This window comes from Maniola jurtina, chromosome 3 (genome assembly GCF_905333055.1).
Source record: "Maniola jurtina chromosome 3, ilManJurt1.1, whole genome shotgun sequence".
Lineage (NCBI taxonomy): Eukaryota > Metazoa > Arthropoda > Insecta > Lepidoptera > Nymphalidae > Maniola > Maniola jurtina.
Window position 1 is genome coordinate 5,292,711 of NC_060031.1, and position 23,826 is coordinate 5,316,536.

At 37.8% G+C, this 23,826-nt stretch overlaps 1 protein-coding gene across 1 annotated transcript in view; it reads left to right on the top strand.

The window, feature by feature from the left end:
* LOC123879061 (polycomb group protein Pc) overlaps positions 1-20,449 on the top strand; it is a 36,850-nt gene extending 16,401 nt beyond the window's left edge. The window contains exon 3 of the mRNA XM_045926569.1: positions 19,574-20,449. Within this exon, the coding sequence (XP_045782525.1) occupies positions 19,574-20,344 (771 nt within the window). The 3' untranslated portion in view covers positions 20,345-20,449. The remainder of the gene's footprint in view (positions 1-19,573) is intronic.
* The last annotated feature ends 3,377 nt before the right edge of the window (positions 20,450-23,826 follow it).

Below are 23,826 nucleotides of genomic sequence, written 5' to 3' on the forward strand. Positions count from 1 at the left end.
GTTAGGTAGGTACATCACAAAAAAAATTAAAATGTTTTCTTGAGCAAATAGTACTAAATACCTATATCAAGGTAGGTACCATATTATGAAAGGGCTTTACCTGTACATTCTAAAACAGATTTTTATTTGTAGTAAGTACTTATAGGTAGAAGCAGGCGTTATTTTTATGCATTTTTGATTTATTGTGCAAAATGTCGATAAAAATACCCGAGTACGGAACCCTCGGTGCCGTTGACCGGTTTTTGTGTATGGTCTTATCTGATTTAGATAGGGATTGTAATTAGTATTGTAAGTTGTGAAGAGCCGTTAAGGGTGAGAGGTGTTCTCACATCGGACTTCCCTTGCGGCACAGTTAAGAGGTATATTTTAATGGTTTCTGGTGACAGTTCTTATAGGATAGCTTTTTATTAAAATCTGGTAATCCCAGTAGAAAGCAATAATACTGGAAGGCTAATGGTATTTTCTGTGAAAAAAGTAAGTAAATTTACCTATTCATAAGATTTTTGCTAAAGTAGGCTACTTTACTATTTCAGCATTCAAAACCTCAAGATCTACTACCTATTGAAAATGTAAACTGTGTTTGTTTATAGAAATCACTTTAATTTTGTATTAGATTTAAACATAAAAAGAGTTCTTTTTCTTAATCATTTTTAACCCCCGACCCAAAAAGAGGGGTGTTATAAGTTTGACGTGTGTATCTGTGTATATGTGTGTCTGTGTATCTGTGTATCTGTGTATCTGTCTGTGGCATCGTAGCGCCTAAACGAATGAACCGATTTTAATTTACTTTTTTTTGTTTGAAAGGTGGCTTGATCGAGAGTGTTCTTAGCTATAATCCAAAAAAATTGGTTCAGCCGTTTAAAAGTTATCAGCTATTTTCTAGTTTTCTTGTAGAAAAGAAGGTTAGATAACCCTTAGGATCATAATATTCAAGTGTCAATTGATAAATGTCAAGCTGTCAAGATGGACGTTGCATAGATATACATAATTATTTATTTGAAAATGATTTGTCGGGGGTGTTCAAAATTTTTAATTTACACTTGTTAATAATATTGAATTATCGAACTCAAACGTTTGACATCTAACAATCACAGAGTAAGTAGGTACTTAGCACCGTACTTAGGTACCTACTTGCTATAGCTATTCGACACAGACAAAAAGCAGCCGAACTGACCATGGTTAATGTTGCCACTTTAATGTTCTTGAACAAACTGCTCTTCGTACGACATTCCCACAATACAGTTTTCTTTTGAAAAATTTCACTGCAGAGATCGTTGTGGGTGTTTCAAACCAACAATCTCATAAGGACAATGTTTGTACATTGTTTAGTACTAAATAACAATGGAATGTAATCAGTAACGCTGTTATGAAGGGTCGGGACGAGGGTCAGGGTATATCGGGAAATATTTGTTATATCTCCCTCGACGCCCGTGTCAGTGCCACCCGTTCGGCATTGTGTTTTTTCTTATCTGCCCCGACCCAACTACGGGCACACATCCCGCCGCGGGCTGCTATCCCCCTTAATTGAGTTATTACCAGGGTTACCAGATTTGGGGGAAAAATTACCTTAAAATATGTGGGGTAAACAAATCATTTTAATTAGGGCATCAATCAATCCATTCCATTAGCCTGTATGCGTCCATTGCTGGACATAGGCCTTGCAAAGAGCGCGCCATCATCTTCAGGTCATCAGTCCAGCGGGCAGGAGGTCGTCCCACACTGCGCTTACCGGTACGCGGTCTCTACTCCAAAGCACGTCTGCCCTCGGTTGCCCTGTTCTCCAGAACATCGGCCGTCGGTTCTACGACAGACATGATGTGCCCATTGTCACTTCAGCTTGCTAATCCTAATCAGGGTATGCTCTAATTTAATCCAATCAGTCAACCTGTATGCGTCCACAGCTGGGCATTAGCTTTTTCAAGTGTCCGCCACCATACACGGTTCTCTGCCTTCCTCATTTTAAATGTATCACAATAAAAATATGTTAAAAAAGCTACTTAATATCCGGCTGTGTGAATAAAAAATACTTGACAACCCTGTCGTTGTGCTATTTCATAACATTTTAGGTATTTTTTTGTGATGATCCTAAATAGACAAACAATTTAGAGATGCAAATTTTATTATATTAATCTGAGATTAGTTACCAGTCCTATAAATAAGCATTAACTCTCGTAAAATGCACTACAGTCAGTGTGAATGCCCAAAGACTTAAGGGGAATTAGTCGAACAAGTGTTTGCTCTTTGGCTGAAGGAAGCTAAGGGTCTGAATCCCTTTTGTGTCTGGAACAAGGGTACCACTTACCTTGCTCTTGTTACGCCGATTTGTTCAAATCCTGTTCGAAATGTATAGGTTTTAAAGACGATACTTACCTATGTGGGTACTTAGGTACTCGAATTCATTCGTACGGATCCATTATAACAATCATGAATGAATTTCGGATTTCGGACCCAGACAAAAATTAGGATTCTGATTTCAAATTATTTACATACTTGAAGGATAGATACCTATAATTTCAGAAGACACTTCATTAGGACATCATAATGAAATATCAAATTACAAGCAATCTAGGCCATAGTATTGTTTTACCTTTACCTACCTACGGCCTGAATAGAGGTTAAAGAATACTAGTAGAGCATAAAATGTAAGCAGTTGTTTAGGTGACATTATCAGTAACAGAATTTCGAGTAGAGTATTTAAAACGTCAGACTACAGTACCTAATTAGTCTAATTATTCTACCATGGAATTCTAATGTATTTGAAAACGAAATGAAAGGCGTATCAATTTTATTTTTAACCCCCGACCCAAAAAGAGGGGTGTTATAAGTTTGACGTGTGTATCTGTGTGTCTGTGTATCTGTGTATCTGTGTATCTGTCTGTGGCATCGTAGCGCCTAAACGAATGAACCGATTTTAATTTACTTTTTTTTGTTTGAAAGGTGGCTTGATCGAGAGTGTTCCTAGCTATAATCCAAAAATTTTGGTGCAGCCGTTTAAGAGTTATCAGCTCTTTTCTAGTTTTCTTGTAGAAAAGAAGGTTACATAACCGTTACGTTCATAATATTATGTCAATTGACAAATGTCAAGCTGTCAAGATGGACGTTGCCTAAGTAAGTACATGATATTTATTTGAAAATGATGTTTTGGAAAACTCAGATACTTTGGATCGTAGGCGCGGAATAGTCCAAGAAAATCGGTTCAGCCGTTTGAAAGTTATCAGGTCTTTTCGGTCTTTTCTAGTTACTGTAACCTTCACTTATCGGGGGTGTTATAAATTTTTAATTTACACTTGTATAAATCATTTTTAGTTCCTTAACAGTAGTTACAAGTTATCCTCTGACCAAACGAGAATCACAGTTGTAATAATAATATATAAACACAGTCGCGTCATAGAAATTTCAAAAAAATATTAGTCTCTGTAACGATAAAGTCAACATAAATCTTTACAGTTCCCATCGATTCAGTAGCTCAAGTGGCTATAAAGCGCGGCGCGTCGCTTGACAGTGCATCGATTTAATTGTCGCCGAGTCGATGACCGTGGATACGGACCGCTAAGTGCACGCACGCGTCACTAAACTGTTTACAATAATTTCTCTCAATAGGTGTTACCACTGCTTACTGCTTCAGGAGCAGTAAAACAAATAAACAAAATAATTGAAGTTGAATAACATTAAAATGACCACTGTATTTCAATGTGCATGACGTTTCTTTTTCTACGAGACGAGGACTAGTCTGTTTTACTAGTAATATATTCATTTGAAGTGACAGCTACCAGCATAAAACGCTCATTATAATGATAACGTTCGGAACCTGAACCGCGTTTGCCGCAGTTTAATACAAATCCAAGCATCCTTTCTCAACGACGGTTGTGTAAAGACTGACGTGCGACTGCGTCGTGCAGCGTTGAGCGTGCTCCGTGATCCGTCTGAACGCCAAACCGATTCTGCATCGCCGTCCCACAAACTTGCTTACCTTGTCTGACATATCAATTTTCTCTTCACACACACCGCGACTTCGTATTCGTGCCGTACCTAACAACAATTCCTCGTCATGTCTGCATTCTTAGTACTTATGTTACAAAAGAATACGCGGATATCGCCCTGAATAAAACTTTTTTTATTTATTAACTTAATAATTTTTAACAAATAACGTTAATATTTGATGAAAATAGAACGTTGCATGGTTAAATAATGTAAAAGAACTGAGTTATTTATGTGACCAGACATTTAAATATTTTCATCATGCATTTTTTCCTATAACTGCTGAAACTAGTATGTAGTACCTGTGGTCAAATAATAATATAGACAAAGTACGTTAATATTTTTCTTGTAAGTTGCTTTTGTACGTAAAATACTCGTATTCATAATACCTAACTACCACAGTAATTAAAATTATAATACCCACATGTACTGCTACAATGGTATCTTTTATTTTATAGGAATTTTATCATTCAGCTTCGCTATGTGTAAGAAAAAGTTGGTAAAAAGTGGATAGAGACACGTCACGTACTCGTATTTCGTCCGGGGAGGTCTGCACGTGCCCAGAATAAAATACCTTCGTGCCAACTTCCAAGGGGAATAGAATAGTTTTCCTAATTAGATTTTATGCGCAACGTGTCTACTTGATACAGTTTTTATCTCGTTCAGTACCTAGTCACTTATCTCCTTTGATTTTTTTAAAATATTAAGAGTGGATTGCATTATTTATCTCTACAATCATAATAACCCTGATTATGAATTCAAATAGTGTCTTAATGACACATTTTATCCACGTGCACTTATCTGGCCTATATACCTAACTAGCCTACCTACTATAAAATGTAGTTTCTACAACTATACAGTACTTAGTAAGTTAATTTTTTTTAACTAAGTACGAGTAGGTATATGGGTAGGTGAAAAAATGCATTCAGAACAGACACTTTTAGCGTCACGAGTCACGACACTTTTAGTTCCACGACAGTTTTCAATCAACGCTCTATATAGGTAGATAGGTCTACCTAGGTATCTCTTGTAAAACTCAAGCACATTTTATTTCTTCCTTTGTGTGTCGACTGAAAAGGGATCGAACCATTTTCCCAAAACATCAATCTTAAAAGAGCCCGCCATCTTTTTCGAAATTACCAAGTTATACCTAGCAATAATTGTTATAATTGCAATTGCTATTGAGTTTTAAAAACTTCATTCCAAGCCACAGCCAGATAGATGTATGTACCTAGTACCTACCTATAAAGATAAAGAGATATTTAAGGAACAAGAAAAAGCTGACTGACTGACTGATCTACCAATGCACGGCTCAAACTACTCGACGGATCGGGCTGTTTGGCATGCAGATATCTATTATAAGTTTTTACGTAGACATCCGCTAAGATAGGAATTTTGAAAAAACCTCTAAGAGGGTACAACGAAAAATACGAGATATTTAACCCCCGACTCAAAAAGAGGAGTGTTATAAATTTGACGTGTGTATCTGTATATCTGTCTGTGGCATCGTAGCTCCTAAACTAATGAATCGATTTTAATTTAGTTTTTATTTTGTTTGAAAGCTGGCTTCATCGAGTGTTCTTAGTTAGCTATAGGCTAAGAAAATCGGTTTAGCCGTTTGAAAGTTATCAGCTCTTTTCTAGTTACTGTAACCTTCACTTGTCGGGGGTGTTATAAATTTTTAATTTACACTTGTTTAAGAGAAAATTGACCTAGAGAATGATTTTTTTGTCTACTAGGTACCTTCGTAAACGGTTGTGATTTGATGACGGCAGAGTGGTTGATGACGTCAACTGTTCGTAAACAGTTGCGTGTTTATTATAAGTAGTCAACGACCAAAGTTTACGAACAGATGACGTCACGATGACATATGAGGCGCCATATTGTCAGGAAAGCGTTTTCGCGGGATATTTAAAAATAATATTTTTTTGCTTTCGGTTTTCTTGCACTAAGAGTAATGTAACATAAAATATACATTTTCTGTAGTCCTTAGACATCAATGATTAAAGTAGAACAGTTTTAAGTTAAAAATCTGTAAAATACCCTATTTATTAGACACGCTGTAGGTAAGTATAAACATCATCGGATTCACAGGAATATTAATCACACGATCATTACATCAATTGCCCGAGGCCCGAGGGCCATCCGTTTTCCCTCCCTCTTGCCTCCACCCTTTTAGCGCCTATGGAGGGTTCGAAATTAAACTCCACAATTTTTCACATTTGAATTTAAACTTTGTTGAAACAGGAATACGGATTGTTTTTGGTTGGGAGATAATTTAGTCGATGCAATATTAAATTTGCCTCGATATGAAATTGTGCATTGCTTGAAATGGAGGCTTTTATTAAAGTGACAGCTATGATTGGACTTATGAAGAGTTTGGTTTTGATGAGGGATTACGTAAATACGCGTAGATTAATTAGAATCATGTACGGTCGGCCTCAGAATTCGAGTAGCAATTCCGCGTGACTATTGGCATCTAAAATCAGTCACATTTTATGACTTTTATCTATAAACAATTAAGTGTGCGTTGAAACAGAGCTCACAGACACAGAGTGCGCATAACTGTGCCACTCGAATATGATTTATTAAGGTGCTAAACGACTTGCGGTCTTTGATTGTACCAATATCAGTAATCAGCAGATAGGTAATCTAAATACATAATATCTAAAAGAAAAACCTGACTGACTGATCTATCAACGCACAGCTCAAACTACTAGATGGATCGGGCTGAAATTAGGTAGGTATGCAGATAATGTATATAGGTACGTAGACATCCGCTAAGAAAGGATTTTTGAAAATTCATTCTCTGAGAGGGTAAATTAGGAGTTTCTTTGTGTACTTAGTCCACGCGGATAAAGTCGCGGGCATATTAGGTTCGTACCTAATCACACTAATATTATAAAAGTGAAAGTATGTATGTGTGTGTGGGTGTGTATGTTTGTTACTCCTTTACGCAAAAACTACTGGACGGATTTAGCTGAAATTTGGAATGGAGATAGATAATATCCTGGATTAGCACATAGGTTACTTTTTATCTCGGAAAATCAAAGAGTTCCCACGGGATTTCCAAAAACCTAAATCCACGCGGGCGAAGTGGCGGGCATCGGCTAGTATTTATTATTATCACTTGTTCTTTTTCACCTTTGTTTCAGTAGGTACCTATTTACTTACTTTATTCTTTCCCGGTAGGTACCTATCTAATTCAAACGATGTAAAACAGAGATATCTAAAGTAGATAGATAGGATATGCTTCTCAACCTCAGATCTAGGCATAAGACAAGATAGTTCTGTGTTCAAACAAAACTGTGTGTCTGGTCTTTATTCAACAGAACAAAGACCAGACAATGTCAGTTCTGCATTTCATTATAACTACTAGGTATGATAGACAAGTCATTAATTAGTAGAATAGGTACCCTTCATAATTTTGAACTCTTTAACATCAAAAATAGATAAAACAGAGTGACAGAACTGCGGAAGTGAAATGTGAGATCAAAGAAAAAGCCACGAGGCTACGCAAGAGACTGACAGATCCTACGTTTCATTAAACTTGACAGACAAGCTGTTGTTTGAATAGATGAAATCCTAAACATAGGAGCATATCCCAATGTTCTCGGAATAGGCGATCAAGACAAAACTTACCTAATCTTGGCAAAAAGATGAAGCGACAGTAACATACAGGCGTCAAAGACTAGACACCTACATATTTGAAACAGACATGAAAGATCTAATTATTATTCATTGACAAGATAGGTATAACACAAAGACCAATTTATAGGCCAACAAGGTAGGTAGGTAGGTATACCTAACTAATGGTACCTAATGTAAATAAAAAATGTACTTAATTGCCTATTTAAGAGTAAACTAGAGTGAGGGAACTCTCGGTTTGAGCCTGAATCGACGATAAGTATAATATGTCAAATATTAGGCTAGGTAGGTAGGTATAGTAGGTGTGTTTACAGAGACAAAATTAACGCAAAATCACAAAATGAAAAACATGAATACCACGTGACAATCCTTGCGACAATATAATTTCTTAGAAAGACAGTTGATTGATACCCAAAGTAAACAGTTCAAAGACTACAATAAACAATCGCTACGGAATCCAAGAAGCGACTGCGGTTATTTGTAGAGGAATAATAAGTCCAGTGTTAATAATAAGTAATTGACGACACGTCGCCGGCCGCGCGGCTTTCACCCCAGCGACGCGAGAAGCGAACGCGCATTCTAATCTTGATAGAGAACTAATTGGGGGGGTGTATCTATCTATTCTAAGTAGGTATTCCTACGGTAACGGTACGGTACGGTTTTTTTAACTATGTGCCCTGCCTACTGTCACTGCAGCTTTGCAACCATTTGTTTCCGTTGACCGTTATCTGTCGCAACCTGTTGAGCTATCAGCTACGTCGGTTACTCTGGTTCTCTTACGGATCTCCTCATTTCTGATTTGACAATCCCTGCGACAATATGATTTCTTAGAAAGACAGTTGATATCCAATGTAAACAGTTCAAAGACTCTAGAACAAACAATCGCTTCGGAATCCAAGAAGCGACGGTTATTTGGAGAGGCAATAAAAAGTGCAGTGTTAATTGACGACATGTCGCCGGCCGCGCGGCTTTCATCGCAGCGACGACGCGAGAAGCGAAGGCGCATTCTAATCGTGATAGAGAACTAATTGGGGTACCTACCTACCGGCCTACGGTAGGTACCTAATGTCTGAGGATGGGGATATGTGTACGTCTATAGGTGCGTGTCGTATGTCGTCATGTGTCTAATTAAGGAATTTGTTGGGGAACAAATTAAACCCGTAAACTTTTAAGGGACTAAGTAGGTACGTGTAGATGGGTATTGATTATACTTGATTAGGTATACCTAAATACCGCTGTCATACTAAAATATAGAGTTATCGGAATCCTAGAAGTGGTTATTTGGAGAGGCAATAAAAAGTGTAGTGTTAATTGACGACATGTCGCCGGCCGCGCGGCTTTAATGCAGCGACGCGAGAAGCGAAGGCGCATTCTAATCGTGATAGGGAACTAATTGGGTGTGTATCTATCTATACCTAAGTATACGGTAATGTAAACTCTATGGATACCTATACGTCTAGGTATAGGTACGTGTCGACTGTCGTCATGTGTCTAATGAAGGAATTTGTTGGGGAACAAAATCCATCCGTAAACTTTTAAGGCGCTACGTGTAGGTGGGTATACTTGATAAGTACTTAGGTAGGTATACCTACCTAATTCCTCCATCGACTCCGTTACTTACTACATTCATACAAAATAATCCAGCAGATCTAGCAGATACTGAGCAGCAGATTTGTAATCAATCATATCGAAACTGATGAATGAAAGAATGAAAAATTTCAAACATTTTTTTTTTTTGACTTAGACTAGTGAATATACTTAGCTGTAGCCTAAAATGAATGAGTGATAATAATATTATCTGGTAGACATGAAATGCACAACGTTTCTATTTTTAAAAATCCCCCAACATCTATTTCTTGTCGCCTTCAGTTCATTTCCACCTGCAAGAAAACTTCTGTAAGTACCTACCTAAGTGATTGAGCGTCTATGAGAAATCTAATAGTTTGCTGGTGCAATAGGTATAGTACTCGTAGGTACCTACGCGATAGGTCGAGATGGCAATCAGGGTATGAGGCGGGAGGACTAGAATAGACTAGAATTAGAATTTTTTAATCAATTTTATAACTAACCCACAAAATCCAATGTGGTCTTGTCCGTTCTCGCCTCACAATTCCAAAACAAACACTTTTACGGACATTTCACAGCCGTCGCTCGGGCAATTGGAGAGGATCCGTGTTTAAACGCCTGATCGCTCCCCGTGGGCTGATTCTGCGGTTACCAAATGCTTCGTCACATATTCCAGGACATTATTTAGTTATTGATACAATACGGTCGGCCTCAGAATTCGAGTAACAATTCCGCGAAACTATTGACATCTTTCTACATATAAATACGCCACACACACCTAACGTTATATTATGTGCATAACAATGCGTCGCAAACATGATCACTATGGTGCTAAACCACTTACGGCCTTTGACTGTATCTATCTATTGCAGGTATACCTACCTACCTAGATGTAGATATCTATTGCAATCATCATCATCTTCAACGATAGGTGCCCACTGCTGGGCATAGATCTCTTGTAGGGATTTCCACACGCCCCACGGTCTTGCACCGCCTGAATCCAGCATCTCCATGCGATTTATTTGATGTCGTCTGTGTGGAGGGGGGGGGGGGGGGGGGGGTGTGTCTTCCAGTACTGCACCTTCGCGCGATGTCGCCCAGTACCTTGGGACCCCAACTCGGTTTTTGTAACTACTTATGTGTCCTGCCTACTGCCACTGCAGCTTTGCAAACCCTTGTTTCTGTTATCTTTGTCGTAACCCGTATTAGGTTACCAGCTATTTCGGTTACCTACTCTCTTACGGATCTCCTCATTTCTGATTTGATCACGTTTATACCTACCTACATACCTACATTACCTACCTACATACCTACATTATAGCTACCTACTTACATACCTACATTCATTATACCTACTTATAAATTATATCCAAGTAGATACACTTCTTCTTCTATTTAGCCACTGTTCATCATAGGCCTCCTCAGTCCTCACATCACAGTCTCAGTTACCTTTTTACCTACTTAGTTGAAATTTTGCTACCAGCAACTTTTTAGTAGCACATTCATCATCCAGGAATGTCCTACTATATTCATAGGTAGGTACTCCTAGTTACCTCAGCTCCGCCGTTGCCGAGCCATTAATCTGCCACCCTCATTTCCCTCTTCCTCCCTCGCCCTAACCTCCCATCCATCCCACCGCTATAGAGCCGGGCAGCAATTTGTGCCTCGGCAAAACGTGCTCGCTCCGATAAAGTGAAGGGATGTCACACACAATATCCGTATTTATTGCCATCGTTAAATGAATACTTATTGACAGTTGTGGGCAACAAAATACTTACCACAGAATAAATAAGTATGACTACATAGCTACCTAGGTACGTAGGTCGACAAGTCGAGTATCTATAGCTATCTAGCCGAAAAAATGTGGCCGTTCCTAGCCTACTAGCGGTAACCTACCTACCTAGTGAAGGTAGGTACACATATTTATTATTAGGTATGGTAACCCGAGTACCCGCATTTATATTGTCACTTAGGTATAAAATAATAAGTATTATTGACAATCGTGGACAACCATAATTTTTAGGGTTCCGTGCTACCTCTAAAAGAAAAAAGGAACCCTTATAGGATCACTTTGTTATCTGTCTGTCTGTCAGTCCATCTGTCGTGTCTGTCAAGAATACATATTGGGTAATGGGTACTTCCCGTTGACCTAGAATATTTTATCGTTAAGTAAGTAGGTATTTAGGTAGGTACTGTACCTACTAAACTAATCGTATTAAACGTCGTCTATGCTAATTTTCCACTGTTAACACCCAGAACCGTGCTAGTGAATCCCTGCATTGTGATCTGCAGCGAGCAATCAATTAATGTCTGGCAGCGCTCCAACGACGCTCTTTAATTAACTACTTTATCTACCGACTGCACTCCACGAGTCACTTCTACTTAGGTACATACCTAGGTATACTTTTTATATTTATGATCTTCCATGAATTATTATCAAATTAACAAATACCTACCTACTTAGATTAGATATTGTTTTTTTTGTATAGGTACCTATCTATCTACTTTTAATAACGTAGCTAATTATTATCAAACAACTGGCCAAGTGCGAGTCAGACTCGCGCTCGAGGATTCCGTACCTGTACCGTCTGTGTACCAATACCCGTCAGATTGTAAAATATGAACTTAGGCAAACGGTTGTAAAGCCGTCAGTGTACCAATACCCGTCAGATTGTAAAAGATGAACTTAGGGAATCGTTGGAAAAGTCGTCAATGTCCCAATAGCCGTCAGATTGTAACAGATGAACATAGGGAAACGCTGGTAAAGTCGTCAGTGTACCAATACCCGTCAGATTGTAACAGATGAACATAGGGAAACGCTGGTAAAGTCGTCAGCGTACCTACCAATACCCGTCAGATTGTAAAAGATGAACATAGGGAAACGCTGGTAAAGTCGTCAGTGTACCAATACCCGTCAGATTGTAAAAGATGAATATAGGGAAACGCTGGTAAAGTAGTCAGTGTACCAATACCCGTCAGATTGTAAAAGATGAACATAGGGAAACGCTGGTAAAGTCGTCAGTGTACCAATACCCGTCAGATTGTAAAAGATGAACATAGGGAAACGCTGGTAAAGTCGTCAGTGTACCAATATTCGTCAGATTGTAAAAGATGAACATAGGGAAACGCTGGTAAAGTCGTTAGTGTACCAATACCCGTCAGATTGTAAAAGATGAACAGAGGAAAACGCTGGTAAAGTCGTCAGTGTACCAATAGGTACCTACTATATCCGTCAGATTGTAAAAGATGAACATAGGGAAACGCTGGTAAAGTCGTCAGTGTACCAATACCCGTCAGATTGTAACAGATGAACATAATGAAACGCTGGTAAAGTCGTCAGTGTACCAATACCCGTCAGATTGTAAAAGATGAACACAGGAAAACGCTGGTAAAGTCGTCAGTGTACCGCAATAGGTACCTACTATATCCGTCAGATTGTAAAAGATGAACATAGGGAAACGCTGGTAAAGTCGTCAGTGTACCAATACCCGTCAGATTGTAACAGATGAACATAATGAAACGCTGGTAAAGTCGTCAGTGTACCAATACCCGTCAGATTGTAAAAGATGAACATAGGGAAACGCTGGTAAAGTCGTCAGTGTACCAATATTCGTCAGATTGTAAAAGATGAACATAGGGAAACGCTGGTAAAGTCGTTAGTGTACCAATACCCGTCAGATTGTAAAAGATGAACAGAGGAAAACGCTGGTAAAGTCGTCAGTGTACCAATAGGTACCTACTATATCCGTCAGATTGTAAAAGATGAACATAGGGAAACGCTGCTAAAGTCGTCAGTGTACCAATACTCGTCTGATTGTACCTATGCAATGACTAGCTATTAATTTCTAGCAAAAACTAAATAAAAACTTTTTAAGGTACTAACATGTTAATTGTGATATAGTAATATTTTCCATTAGTATTAGGTACAACATTTACCTAACTAAAATCGGGGAAATGAGCATTCAAAGTTTGCATCTTCAAAATTTGTGCTTTTATAGCCAGGTTCAGTCACTGTATCGTAGTCCTGCATGCTAGTAAGTAGGTATGTATTCGATGAAAGTTTTGAAAGGTCTGTTGGCGGTTATACAACATTCAAGTAAATCTAACGAAATAATCTTAACACTGTGTTATACTTTTTATCTTTGATTTAACGCATGTGACATCTATTGGTACCTACCTACTTTGAAAATCCTACTTGATCCATAGCTCGTCAAAATTATTACCTACCTACCTACCTACCTATTATTTTGACGGTTACTGGGACACACTCGAAAAATGAACGTACCTGACCCGACACTGTTCAAACCTCCTTTTTGGAAGTCGGTTTAAAAGTGACAATATCGCGCTATTGTTTCAAATAACCGAAAAATGTAGAGTGACCGCTTTTCCTTCTAAGTTTGACAGTTTTGAGCACACCTCCCCAAATGGCTCTTACGTAGGTATAACAACAGTAGGTAGGTAGGTAGGTACCTAATTACTGATTGAATAACATTCGTTAAAGCAGATCAGCCTGCCTTACGATATTCAAATATGCGGGTCACAAACTAACGAAGTTAAATTAGGTATGATAAGCTGAATTGTGATTTGTTGCTGTTGTTAGAAGATTTAAAGTTATTGGTTAGGTAAGTAGGTAGGTAGATACCGAGATAAAACTCAACAGCTGCATTTTATAATATTCAGGATCACCTCATGGTTTACCAATCAATGTCTCAACTCTCAAAGTTGAAATCTAAGTAGGTAAGTACCTAGGTATAGAGCGCACTTTGACTTTGCTCTGACTTAAGGTGGAAGCGATGGGTCTGCCCGCGAAATTCAAATTTTACTTGGTTTTTCGCAATTTGTAAACTAATAGGTACGACAACGTAGGCTTATGGCACTTTAATTGCGACAATGGCAGTATCATCCTCACAGGTTTAGGTACCTACCTATATAAAAATCTTTACTTGAAAGGATCCAGTTTAAGAAGTTAGTTCTAGTATCGACTAAGTAGTTTGTGAGTTATAGTCGATACTAGTACTAACTTCTTAAACTGGACCCTTTCAAGTAAAGATTTTATACCTATAGGTAGGTATAAACCTGTGCGGATGATACTGTCATTGCCGCAATTAAAGTGCCATAAGTCTATGTTGTCGTATTAGTTTACAAATTGCTAAAAACCAAGTAAAATTTGAATTTCACGGGCAGAGCCGTCGCTTGCCCCTTTTACGACACTGTTAAAACGAGACAGCGTTATTGGTATCGCTAGCATAAATCTGTCTCGTTTTAATTGAAACTTAAATCTAAGCAAAGTCAAAGTGCGCTCTATAGATTTCAACCTTGGTCCTATAGAAAATATGGTGCAAACCCAAAAACACGGACGAAACATCACAGCCAAACCCATCACAAAATCGTCTTCCAAACTCATCACCTGCGTATTAATTTATAAGTAATTGTTGATTATCTCGTTAATTACAGCGATCGGCTCTAATTGGCGTCTATGATGCCGACTTGTGGTACGCCCATGGCAATGCCACTATAACAAAACCACCATTTTATATATACGCCCAGTTTAAGCAAAAAACGACTTTACTGCTATGTACATAGTAGGTAGGCGGGCCGCATAGGTACTGTGGTGGGCTCATACAGGCGTTGCGGGGGTGGAGGCAGATGGAGCGGGGGCGGGGCCCTCTCCCTTCGCCCCGCCCGCCGACCAATCGCCGCGCAGCCGTACGCTCTCACCTTGCGTGCACGTCCCAATGATCCTTTTTATTTTTTTATAATACCCAACGTTTTTGTTTAATTTTCGAATCAAGGGCTTCAGCTTTGAAGATTGAATGACAGAATTGATTTGTTTTTGTTGAGTCTTGGTCGAAGTATCTTTGGAATTTGCATTCGAATTCTTTATGAAAGATTAACTTTGAAGTTTTTTCATTGATTTCTTGCTAAACTGTAGGTGAAAATCTATGGAATTCTTTTCACTTGTGCAGTTCATTTAAAAAGTCATGATTTTATTTTGTTTACTTTTCAACTTAGTTAACAATAACGAGATTTTATACCCAAGTAGGTAGGTACTTACTTAATGTCCCTTTTTCAACTTTAGCATTTCAGTAAATACATAAGTAGGTACATACATACCTACACATAAGGTAGAGAGATCCCTACTTAGAATAAGTAGGTAGGTATCCACGAGTATGTATTTACGAGAAGTTGGTAGGGATCAGTGACAGTTGAAGGTCAAAGATATTATTTAACACATTTGTGTTTTATCTAAGAAGGCATAGGTAGGTACGTACCTACCTACTTAAGTAGGAAGACATAGATATCTACCACCTCATTACAATAGGCAGACATTCTTACAATTCAAGTTTGGTAGGTTCTACCTTTATGTAGGTAGATAGGTGCTTACCTAGGTATATTTTACAAACACGAACAAGGTACTTAAATAGGTAGGTACCTACCTACCAATAGGTATTTATTCCTTAGACAAGCTTTCTCGCAGTTCTTACTACATTGCATTGAAAAAGTGTTTCAACTTGCAAATGCTGAGAAAGAGTTGCCACTTGTCACACTTAGGTATAATAGGGATGTTGACAACTAGTCAAATCAGTACATAACTAGTAGGTAATTATCTTTTTATATCGTTCGTTCGTTCGTTATTCTTTTTATAGCCTGAGAGTTCTCAATGGTTTGTGCACTTTGTGAAGTAGGTATACCAATCCAGCACTTAGCCAGCGCGGTGGTTTATTGCGGCCAAACCCATTCTGAGGGAAGATCCGTTCTCAGTAGTGAGCCAGCGATGGGCTGATAATGATGAATAGGTGAGTTTTGTATTAATACTGAGTGTCAATAAATCTAAATATATAACTTTCTCTCTGAATCAAAGTTCAAATTCAAATAAACTTTAGATTCTTGTACAAAGACACTCGTTATTTATACATATATAAAACGTGAAATGCAAAACTTACATAGCGCCCACATAGAGCGCGTCGCGCTTGAAATCCACAAAGAAGGTCCTGTAGTATAGAGTCCCACAGGAGAATTCCCTCACATGATCTGAAAAGAATGAAAAATTGCCATGAATTCAGAGTTCTAAAAATCTAGACATCCCAGATTCCGAAACTACTTACATAATAAGTATTAGAATCGATTTCCTACATTAACTTGCAGGTAAAAGGTAAATAACGAGTAGACAGGATGGCCTGTGACTTGGTCAGTGAGGACTAGGGAGTTTCTAGATCTACCAATTTAGGTTGTGCATTTAGTCATGGTACTGTTTAAATAGATTTATATTTCATACTATAATACCTATACATATACGCATTATATATTCCGACTATGTAATATTCTATACGAGGGTGTTGTAGAGTATTGGCGTGTATCCCGTCAACGAATTATCATAAATTTATCCATCTATCTAAATACTGATCGAACAGTATAGTTTATTATATAAAAAGATAATCGTTAAAATCCGCGCTTAGTAGGTATGCGAGCTTCTATGAAATACCGACATGTGACGTCACAATAATGTGACGTGCTTTTTAGTTTAATAAATTAGGTAGATACCTATTTAAAATGGTTACCTATTATACTTAATAAATACTGACAAAAGACGTGGATTTTACGTATTTTGGAAGATTCTCTATGTAGTAGGTACCTACCTACCTACCTATTTAATAATAATCACTGAGAAATAATTTATTTTGGACATACGCAACATCGCTATTAGTAAGCTCGCTAAGTTCGCTAAGTATGTTTGGGCTAGTGGATTCAAGTGAAAAATTGCATTTGCATACAAGCATAGCACGCGACAGGTCGAGATGATTGCCATCTCGACCTGCGGCATATGAGGCTGAGGGGACGCAACGCATACCCAAACGTCACCCGTGCTACCGCACCGGGTTAGCGCGGGAGCTGTCTGGGTGCAGTCCAAGGCGTCCCCACCCCAAATGCCATCTCGATCTGTCGCCTACTATCTAGTGTCATAGTTAAAGAGCGTATTGAAATCCGAAAGATCGTTAGTTCAAACCACAAACCCCACCCGTTGCACGTTAGTAAAAACTAAAAAGTCTCTTAAACTAAAGTCCATAAAAATCATTAAAATAAAGTAAAAACCGACGTCACTACAATGTCACGCCGTGCTGCGGCACCCAGCTCACCCCTCATTATTAAAACCAATAAGAGGCGAGGGTTCCCAACAGGTAGGAGCTTTCGAAACGCCCTATGTGTGATAAGTTACGAAGCAAAATGAACTGTAACGTCAACGGGTACAGTTGTTTTTCGTATTCGGTAATAGAAAATTGATAAAAGAGAAAGGCCTGTAATAAACATCAGGTTTTATATTAGACAGTTTTCTTTGTAATTTGTGTCGCCACAGGTGTCCACTATGGGATTGCAGTTTGTGACTGATATTGAACGGTATCTTTGTGCCCCGCTATCTTTTTGTCTTTGCCTCCTTTTCGGGAAGGTCGAAGCTTCGATTCCGGAGACGCACTTCTAACTTCTCAGACCTTAAAATACATCATTTGATTTAACTGTGAAGGGAAACATCGTAAGGAAACCTGGACTACGGACATAGCCCTTTCTCATTTTGAGAAAGGACTCGTTCGCAGCAGTGGGCCGCCAGTAGTAGGTAAGTACCTACTTAGGTACCTAGTGGGGCGGTGATGCACGATGATTGTTGTTGTTGTTGCTGACGATGATGATGATGATGATGACGATGATCTACCTATTTGTCAGAAAACATTTTCGAAAAATTCCCAACAAGTAACACTGTTACCTACTCGTTTTGGTGTGACTCGTTGGGAACCCATCGTTTTATTCGTACGTAAGTAAATACCTAAGTAGGTAGGTACCTATCTACCTACGGTTCTCGGCCTCAGAGCATTTCCGCGAAACCTGTGAATAAAGCACGAACAGCTTAAATCTAAAGCTACTAGGTACCTACCTAAGTCTAAGTACCTAGAGATACCTAAGTAGGTATATCTAATAGGTAGGTAATACAGTAGGTACCTACCTACCTAGTTAATAGGTATGCCTTATTTACGGACAAAACACTTTTTTTAATAAACGAAACTGATACAATCTATTTCAAGCACACACAGTAGATAGGTTCAGTAGGTACCTACCTATATTTTAAAAAATGAAAAATAACGTGCCTAAATTAAATTCATAAAAATAAATTGTTAAATAAAATCAAAGTTTCTGAACGTTCCCAATATGTCATGCGCATGTGCCATCATGACAAATTGACAGGCGTCAAATGTCAAAGTTAAACTGCGAACAATGTTGCCTGCCTTCTGAATTCTCCCACGTTCAATTCTAATTCACGGGCTTCAGTGAAATAGGGCTTAATAATTATTACTAACTAAAATGATAAATTGGGTGCATATTTTTTAACCGACTTCTTTTGACATTATACTTAGATAAGGTATGTAACCTTAGGTACAACTTAATGAGACGCGAGTTTATAGTTTTAAAATTAAAGATAACATTGAATTACCTAAAGTGTTAGGTAAGTTGTAGTTTCATAAGATGTAGGTACCTACCTAACATTTTGAACTAGACCTCTTAAAGTAACCGCTTACCTACTTAATACATATTGTATGGTTTATGTATATCTAAGTAGATATACTAACATTTTTCAATAGTAGGTAGGTACTATATGGATTTAGTTTAGTAGATAGGTAGGAACGGTAATAGATAGGTACCTACTTACGTGCGTTATAGAACTTAGGTACATATTGTTTTCTCAGCTGTTAGTGATATTACTCAGTTTTGACATAACATGATCGTAGAATAATTAGGTATAAGTATGTATTGTAACGGCATTTGTTGTCACGGTGTAGGTATGTTTCGGGCCCGATCCGGGGGAGATAGCCGACAGCTGTTGTTTCGGGCAGGTGCGCTCCGAAACTACGAACCCGGACCGACCTGCGTCTCTACCTTTTTAATCCAAAACCAATAATCGATATACGATTTTTTTGATATAATGTGAGCATGTTACCATGTTATGTAATTGCATGTTTGAAAATTATTCTATCTGAGATACCTAAGGTCGTCAAATTTGATTAAATTACTGTGTCATATTGTGTGCTTGAGAAAATAAATGCACAAAAATTAATGTTGCTATCTGCTGCTCTTTCAAGGTACCTTACTTCATAGAACTTTTTTTTCCAATAGGTACCTATTTCTGGCTAAGCAGAAATCAGAAAGTTAAATTAACAGCATTAAAGTTTTAACCCGTTCAAATCGCGAATAATCAGCGAGGCTACGTGCACGGTGCAACCCCTAGTACCTACGGTGCACGCCACCGGCCACTCAGTCACGCCACGCTAGTGCAACCGCGCGCCCGCGTTATAATGCCTATCGGTACCTAAATAACCTCGGTCTTTTTTCTTTTCAGAGCAAAGTGGAGTATTATGTGAAATGGAAAGGCTGGAAGCCGAAACACAACACCTGGGAGCCGGAAGAGAATATTCTCGACCCGCGGCTCATTCAAAGCTTCGAAAGAGGCGAGGAAATACGAAGACAAGGGCGAAAGAGGGAACGAGAACATTCGCCCGTCGAGCGAGCGCGCAGTGGTTCCGAGGAGCGTCACCCCCCACCCGGGAAACGCAAAGCAGAAGTTCTATCGAGAGAGTCGGGGAAAATTGGCGTCACGATCACGATGAGTCCGCCGGCCAAACGACACGATTCCACCAAACTGAACGGTGGACGGACGCATGCGCAGCCCCCGCCGCCGGCGGCACCTCCGGGTGGTGCGGCTGCGCCAGCTTCGCCTGCAGCCGAGGCTGCCGCTCCGAGAACGGGACCTAGAAGAGCACCACATTCACCTGAAGAAGCGGACGCGCATACACCTCCAGAACGAGAAAGGCGGACTGATTCTCAACCTACGGCTACAGCACCAGCCGAACCGAAAGGTGCTCGTCCGCCGCCGCCCACCCCGCAGGCCGAAGATGAGGACTCGTGGGGAGAGGCGCCCGTCGCTGCACCCATGCCACCCCCGCCCCCGCCCCGACGAGGGGCAGCCTACTGGATGGCACGGTCTCCTGTCGCCGATCAAATCTTCATCACAGACGTTACCGTTAACCTCCAAACGGTCACTATTCGAGAGTGTCGCACCGAAAAAGGTTTCTTTAGGGCGCGTGAGCACCGGCCGCTTGACATAACGTAAAAATTTAGTCTTGAATTCTCGTACAAATTTTTATTAATACCTAGACATTGTACAGGCATGTAGCTAGTATTTATTTAGTTGTTACGTGAGATGTGACAGCGTAGATGGACTAAAGCTAAAGTGAGATCGATTCCTAGTTGTAATAATGCCTGAATAGGAATCAGAAAACGGATGATTGTTTTCACTTTCCATTGTAATCTCAAGGCGATACGACCACCAATTTGTAAACAAATAGGCAAATTATTGTCAATTGTTAAAAATAGAATGTCTATTATTTGTTAACTTATTGATAATAATTATATTGACTGGTTATTGTACCTCCCAGTATACTACTTTATGAATGTAAACTAGTTTAATGGCTCTATCTACTGCTTTAATATGAACTTTTAGAGGATATTTATACTAAGTGTATCTACTTGATTGCAGCTTAATTTCTAATGGATAACATTGTAATACCAATTCTATTAACAGCTGTACCTAATGCATTATCTATACCTTTTTCTTTTGACAGTATACTTACTATTTCTTTTTGGATATAATATAGAAGAAAACTGTAGTCTAATTAATATCGATTCGTGTAAAATTGCCAGTTTTTAAATTATTAAACGAATCTCTTGTGATTTCTGTTTAAAGCTAGGGAACTGTACATACAATATACTTAATTAAATATTAATATTAAGTTCATTCGCACGGTTAATCAGCATAGAAGCTCGTTTTATTTTTGTTGATTGTTATTTATGTGAACTGCATTTTGATGTTCCAATTAGATCTTGTGATGTATTTTTAGGTTATTTATCTTGTGAAAATTCAATAGCTATAATATAATTATCATTTAGGAATTGGTTAATTCTGTGACAAAATATTAGTTAGTGAAGAAAGAATGAATAATATTTCTTTGATTTGATAAATATTTGTTGGAAATAATGCAGAATAATTATTGTTGGTTTATAAAATGAACTGATTATTTTGTTTGTACATAATATTATGATAATTATTTTGAGGATATGATTTTGATAGTAGGGTTACTACTTACGTTGTAACTTATTTATTACACCAAGCTTATTAAATCTTGGTAACCCTTTTACAAGTATCCGGTAATGGTATCAATGAATAAAAATTTGTATTCTATGATTTCTATTGTTATGTCTACCTATTATTTGGTTCCTCTTATTTAATAACAAGCGAGGGTGTGAAGTCGTTCTCTCTTTTTAAGTTTTGCATTAAAATGTTTCTTAAATAAAACAATTTTATCTATTCTGTACATTTCTAACTTAGGTGCATGATACGGGTCTGCCCGCGAAATTCAAATTTAATTTGGTTTTTCGTAATTTGTAAATTAATACAAAGTACTACTAGTTAATACTACAAAGTAGGCTTATGACATTCTAATTCCGACAACGGCAGTATCATCTTCACAGGACTACATAAAAATCTTTACTTGAAAGTGTTCAGTTTAAGAAATTAGTCAAAATAATGAGTTTGATATTAGTTACTCACAAATTAGTCGATACTAACTATAACTAATTTCTGAAACTGGACCCTTTCAAGTAAAGATTTTTATATAAACCTGTGAGGTTGATACTGCTATTTAGCGCAATTAAAGTGCCATAAGACTACTTTGTATTAGTTTACAAATTGTGGAAAACCAAATTATATTTGAATTTCGTGGGCAGACCTGTCTCATGCACCTTATGTAAAGTTTCAAGTTGAGCGTCTGCGGCGCCACTGATTGACAGCAGCATAAGAGTGTTGCTGCGCTCGAATGATGTTTCCCACATTTGCAAAGTAGGTACATTATTCTACCGATCTGTCGCGTTTTCACTGACGCCAGACGCTCGACTCAAAAACCACCTGCAGTGATATTATAGTCATTCGAAAAATATTTTCTTGCTTAAACTATGAAATTGCATTATAAAAATATCTTTCAAGCAAAGGATTCAAGCATCTTAATATTTTTTTTATTTGTACCTAATAAGACGTTATGAAATAAAATTGTTTTATTTAAGTTATTTATGAGTTGAATAGTGCATTTTATAGCAACAGTTGTAAATAGTGTAAATATTTTATGATAGAGCACTTGTTTTATAATGTGATAGTCCTTACACATTGTAGACTGTAAATAAATGAGAATGAATTAGATAAAACGTTTTTTATTTTGGTCTTCTATAAAAATATTAAAAACAACAGCTCATAATAATTGTGTAGTAATATAATATCCAGTATCCACTTAACTAGAATCTGCTATTTGAACAATGTATTTGAATGAATCAAATCGCTTTCTCGGTTCTCAGTAGGCAGCTTTCTTCTTATTTAATTATTTTTTAAACTGTGCTATGTAAACTGTTGTATGAACTCTATCTAAAATTTCATTAAGCGCGAGGCAGGTAGGAAATTTTGACTTTCAACATGAACTAAGATCTTTTGTGAGCATAAAACTGGTATTTTTACCTACTGTAAACCTTGGTAACCTACTGAAATAGACTGAAGAAATCTGTACTTTAAGTCGATAAGCTTCCGCACCTTAACCCATCGAATCTGGTAATGTTAAGATTATCTCCGTTATTATATAGTTATATTAGTTATAGCCGACATAAACGATTTCTTCGGTTCAAGCCACGTTTAGGTACATTTCGTTATCTTTATTTCTCAAATGATTCAAGAATGAAGATCACGAATCACATCAATCTGTCGGTGTCTTATTATATTTATACTCTGCTACACAACATTTCATTCAATTCTATGAATAAATTCATGAATTCATGAAATTCATGTTAAGTTGGCTTATGGAAAGCCACTTTGAAATAGAAATTTTAAAAAAATTAATTAAACTTTTACAAGTACTTTTGAATCGTCAAATGCATCTACCACTGGTTCAAAATGCTTTGTCTACCGAGAAGTACTTACCAGCAAGAAACTACAGTTGTTCATTTCAAAGATTTGATGCTTAATATTATGATACTAGCTGTGCCCGCGACTTCGTTCGCGTGGAATAGTGACTTTTCGGGCAGCGTGATTCTTTAAATTGACATAACTTTTTTATTTATGAACCGATTGACATGAAATAAACACTAAATGTTAAGTGAAGCTTACTACAATATATTAGTGAAAACCGTATCTAAATCGAATAAGCCGTTTCTGATATTATCGTGCACAAACACACAGACAAACAGACAAAAAAAAATTAATTACAATTTCGGGTTCGGCATCGATATAATAATAACCCCTGCTACTTTTTTTTTATATATTTCCATTGTACAGATACCACTTTTCTACAATTTTATTATATGTATAGATATACCATGTGCCTATAAAAAAGTAATTGGGATTGGATAGGTAGGTATAGCATAACTAATGTTGGAACAAAGCAGTAGAGTAAAACACTGATTTACTTCTCTTGAGTATCTAGTATAGTAGGTAGCTTCTAAAATCAAGAGAATGAACAAGAGGTAAGGAAGAACACTAATATAATAGATAAGGGCTTT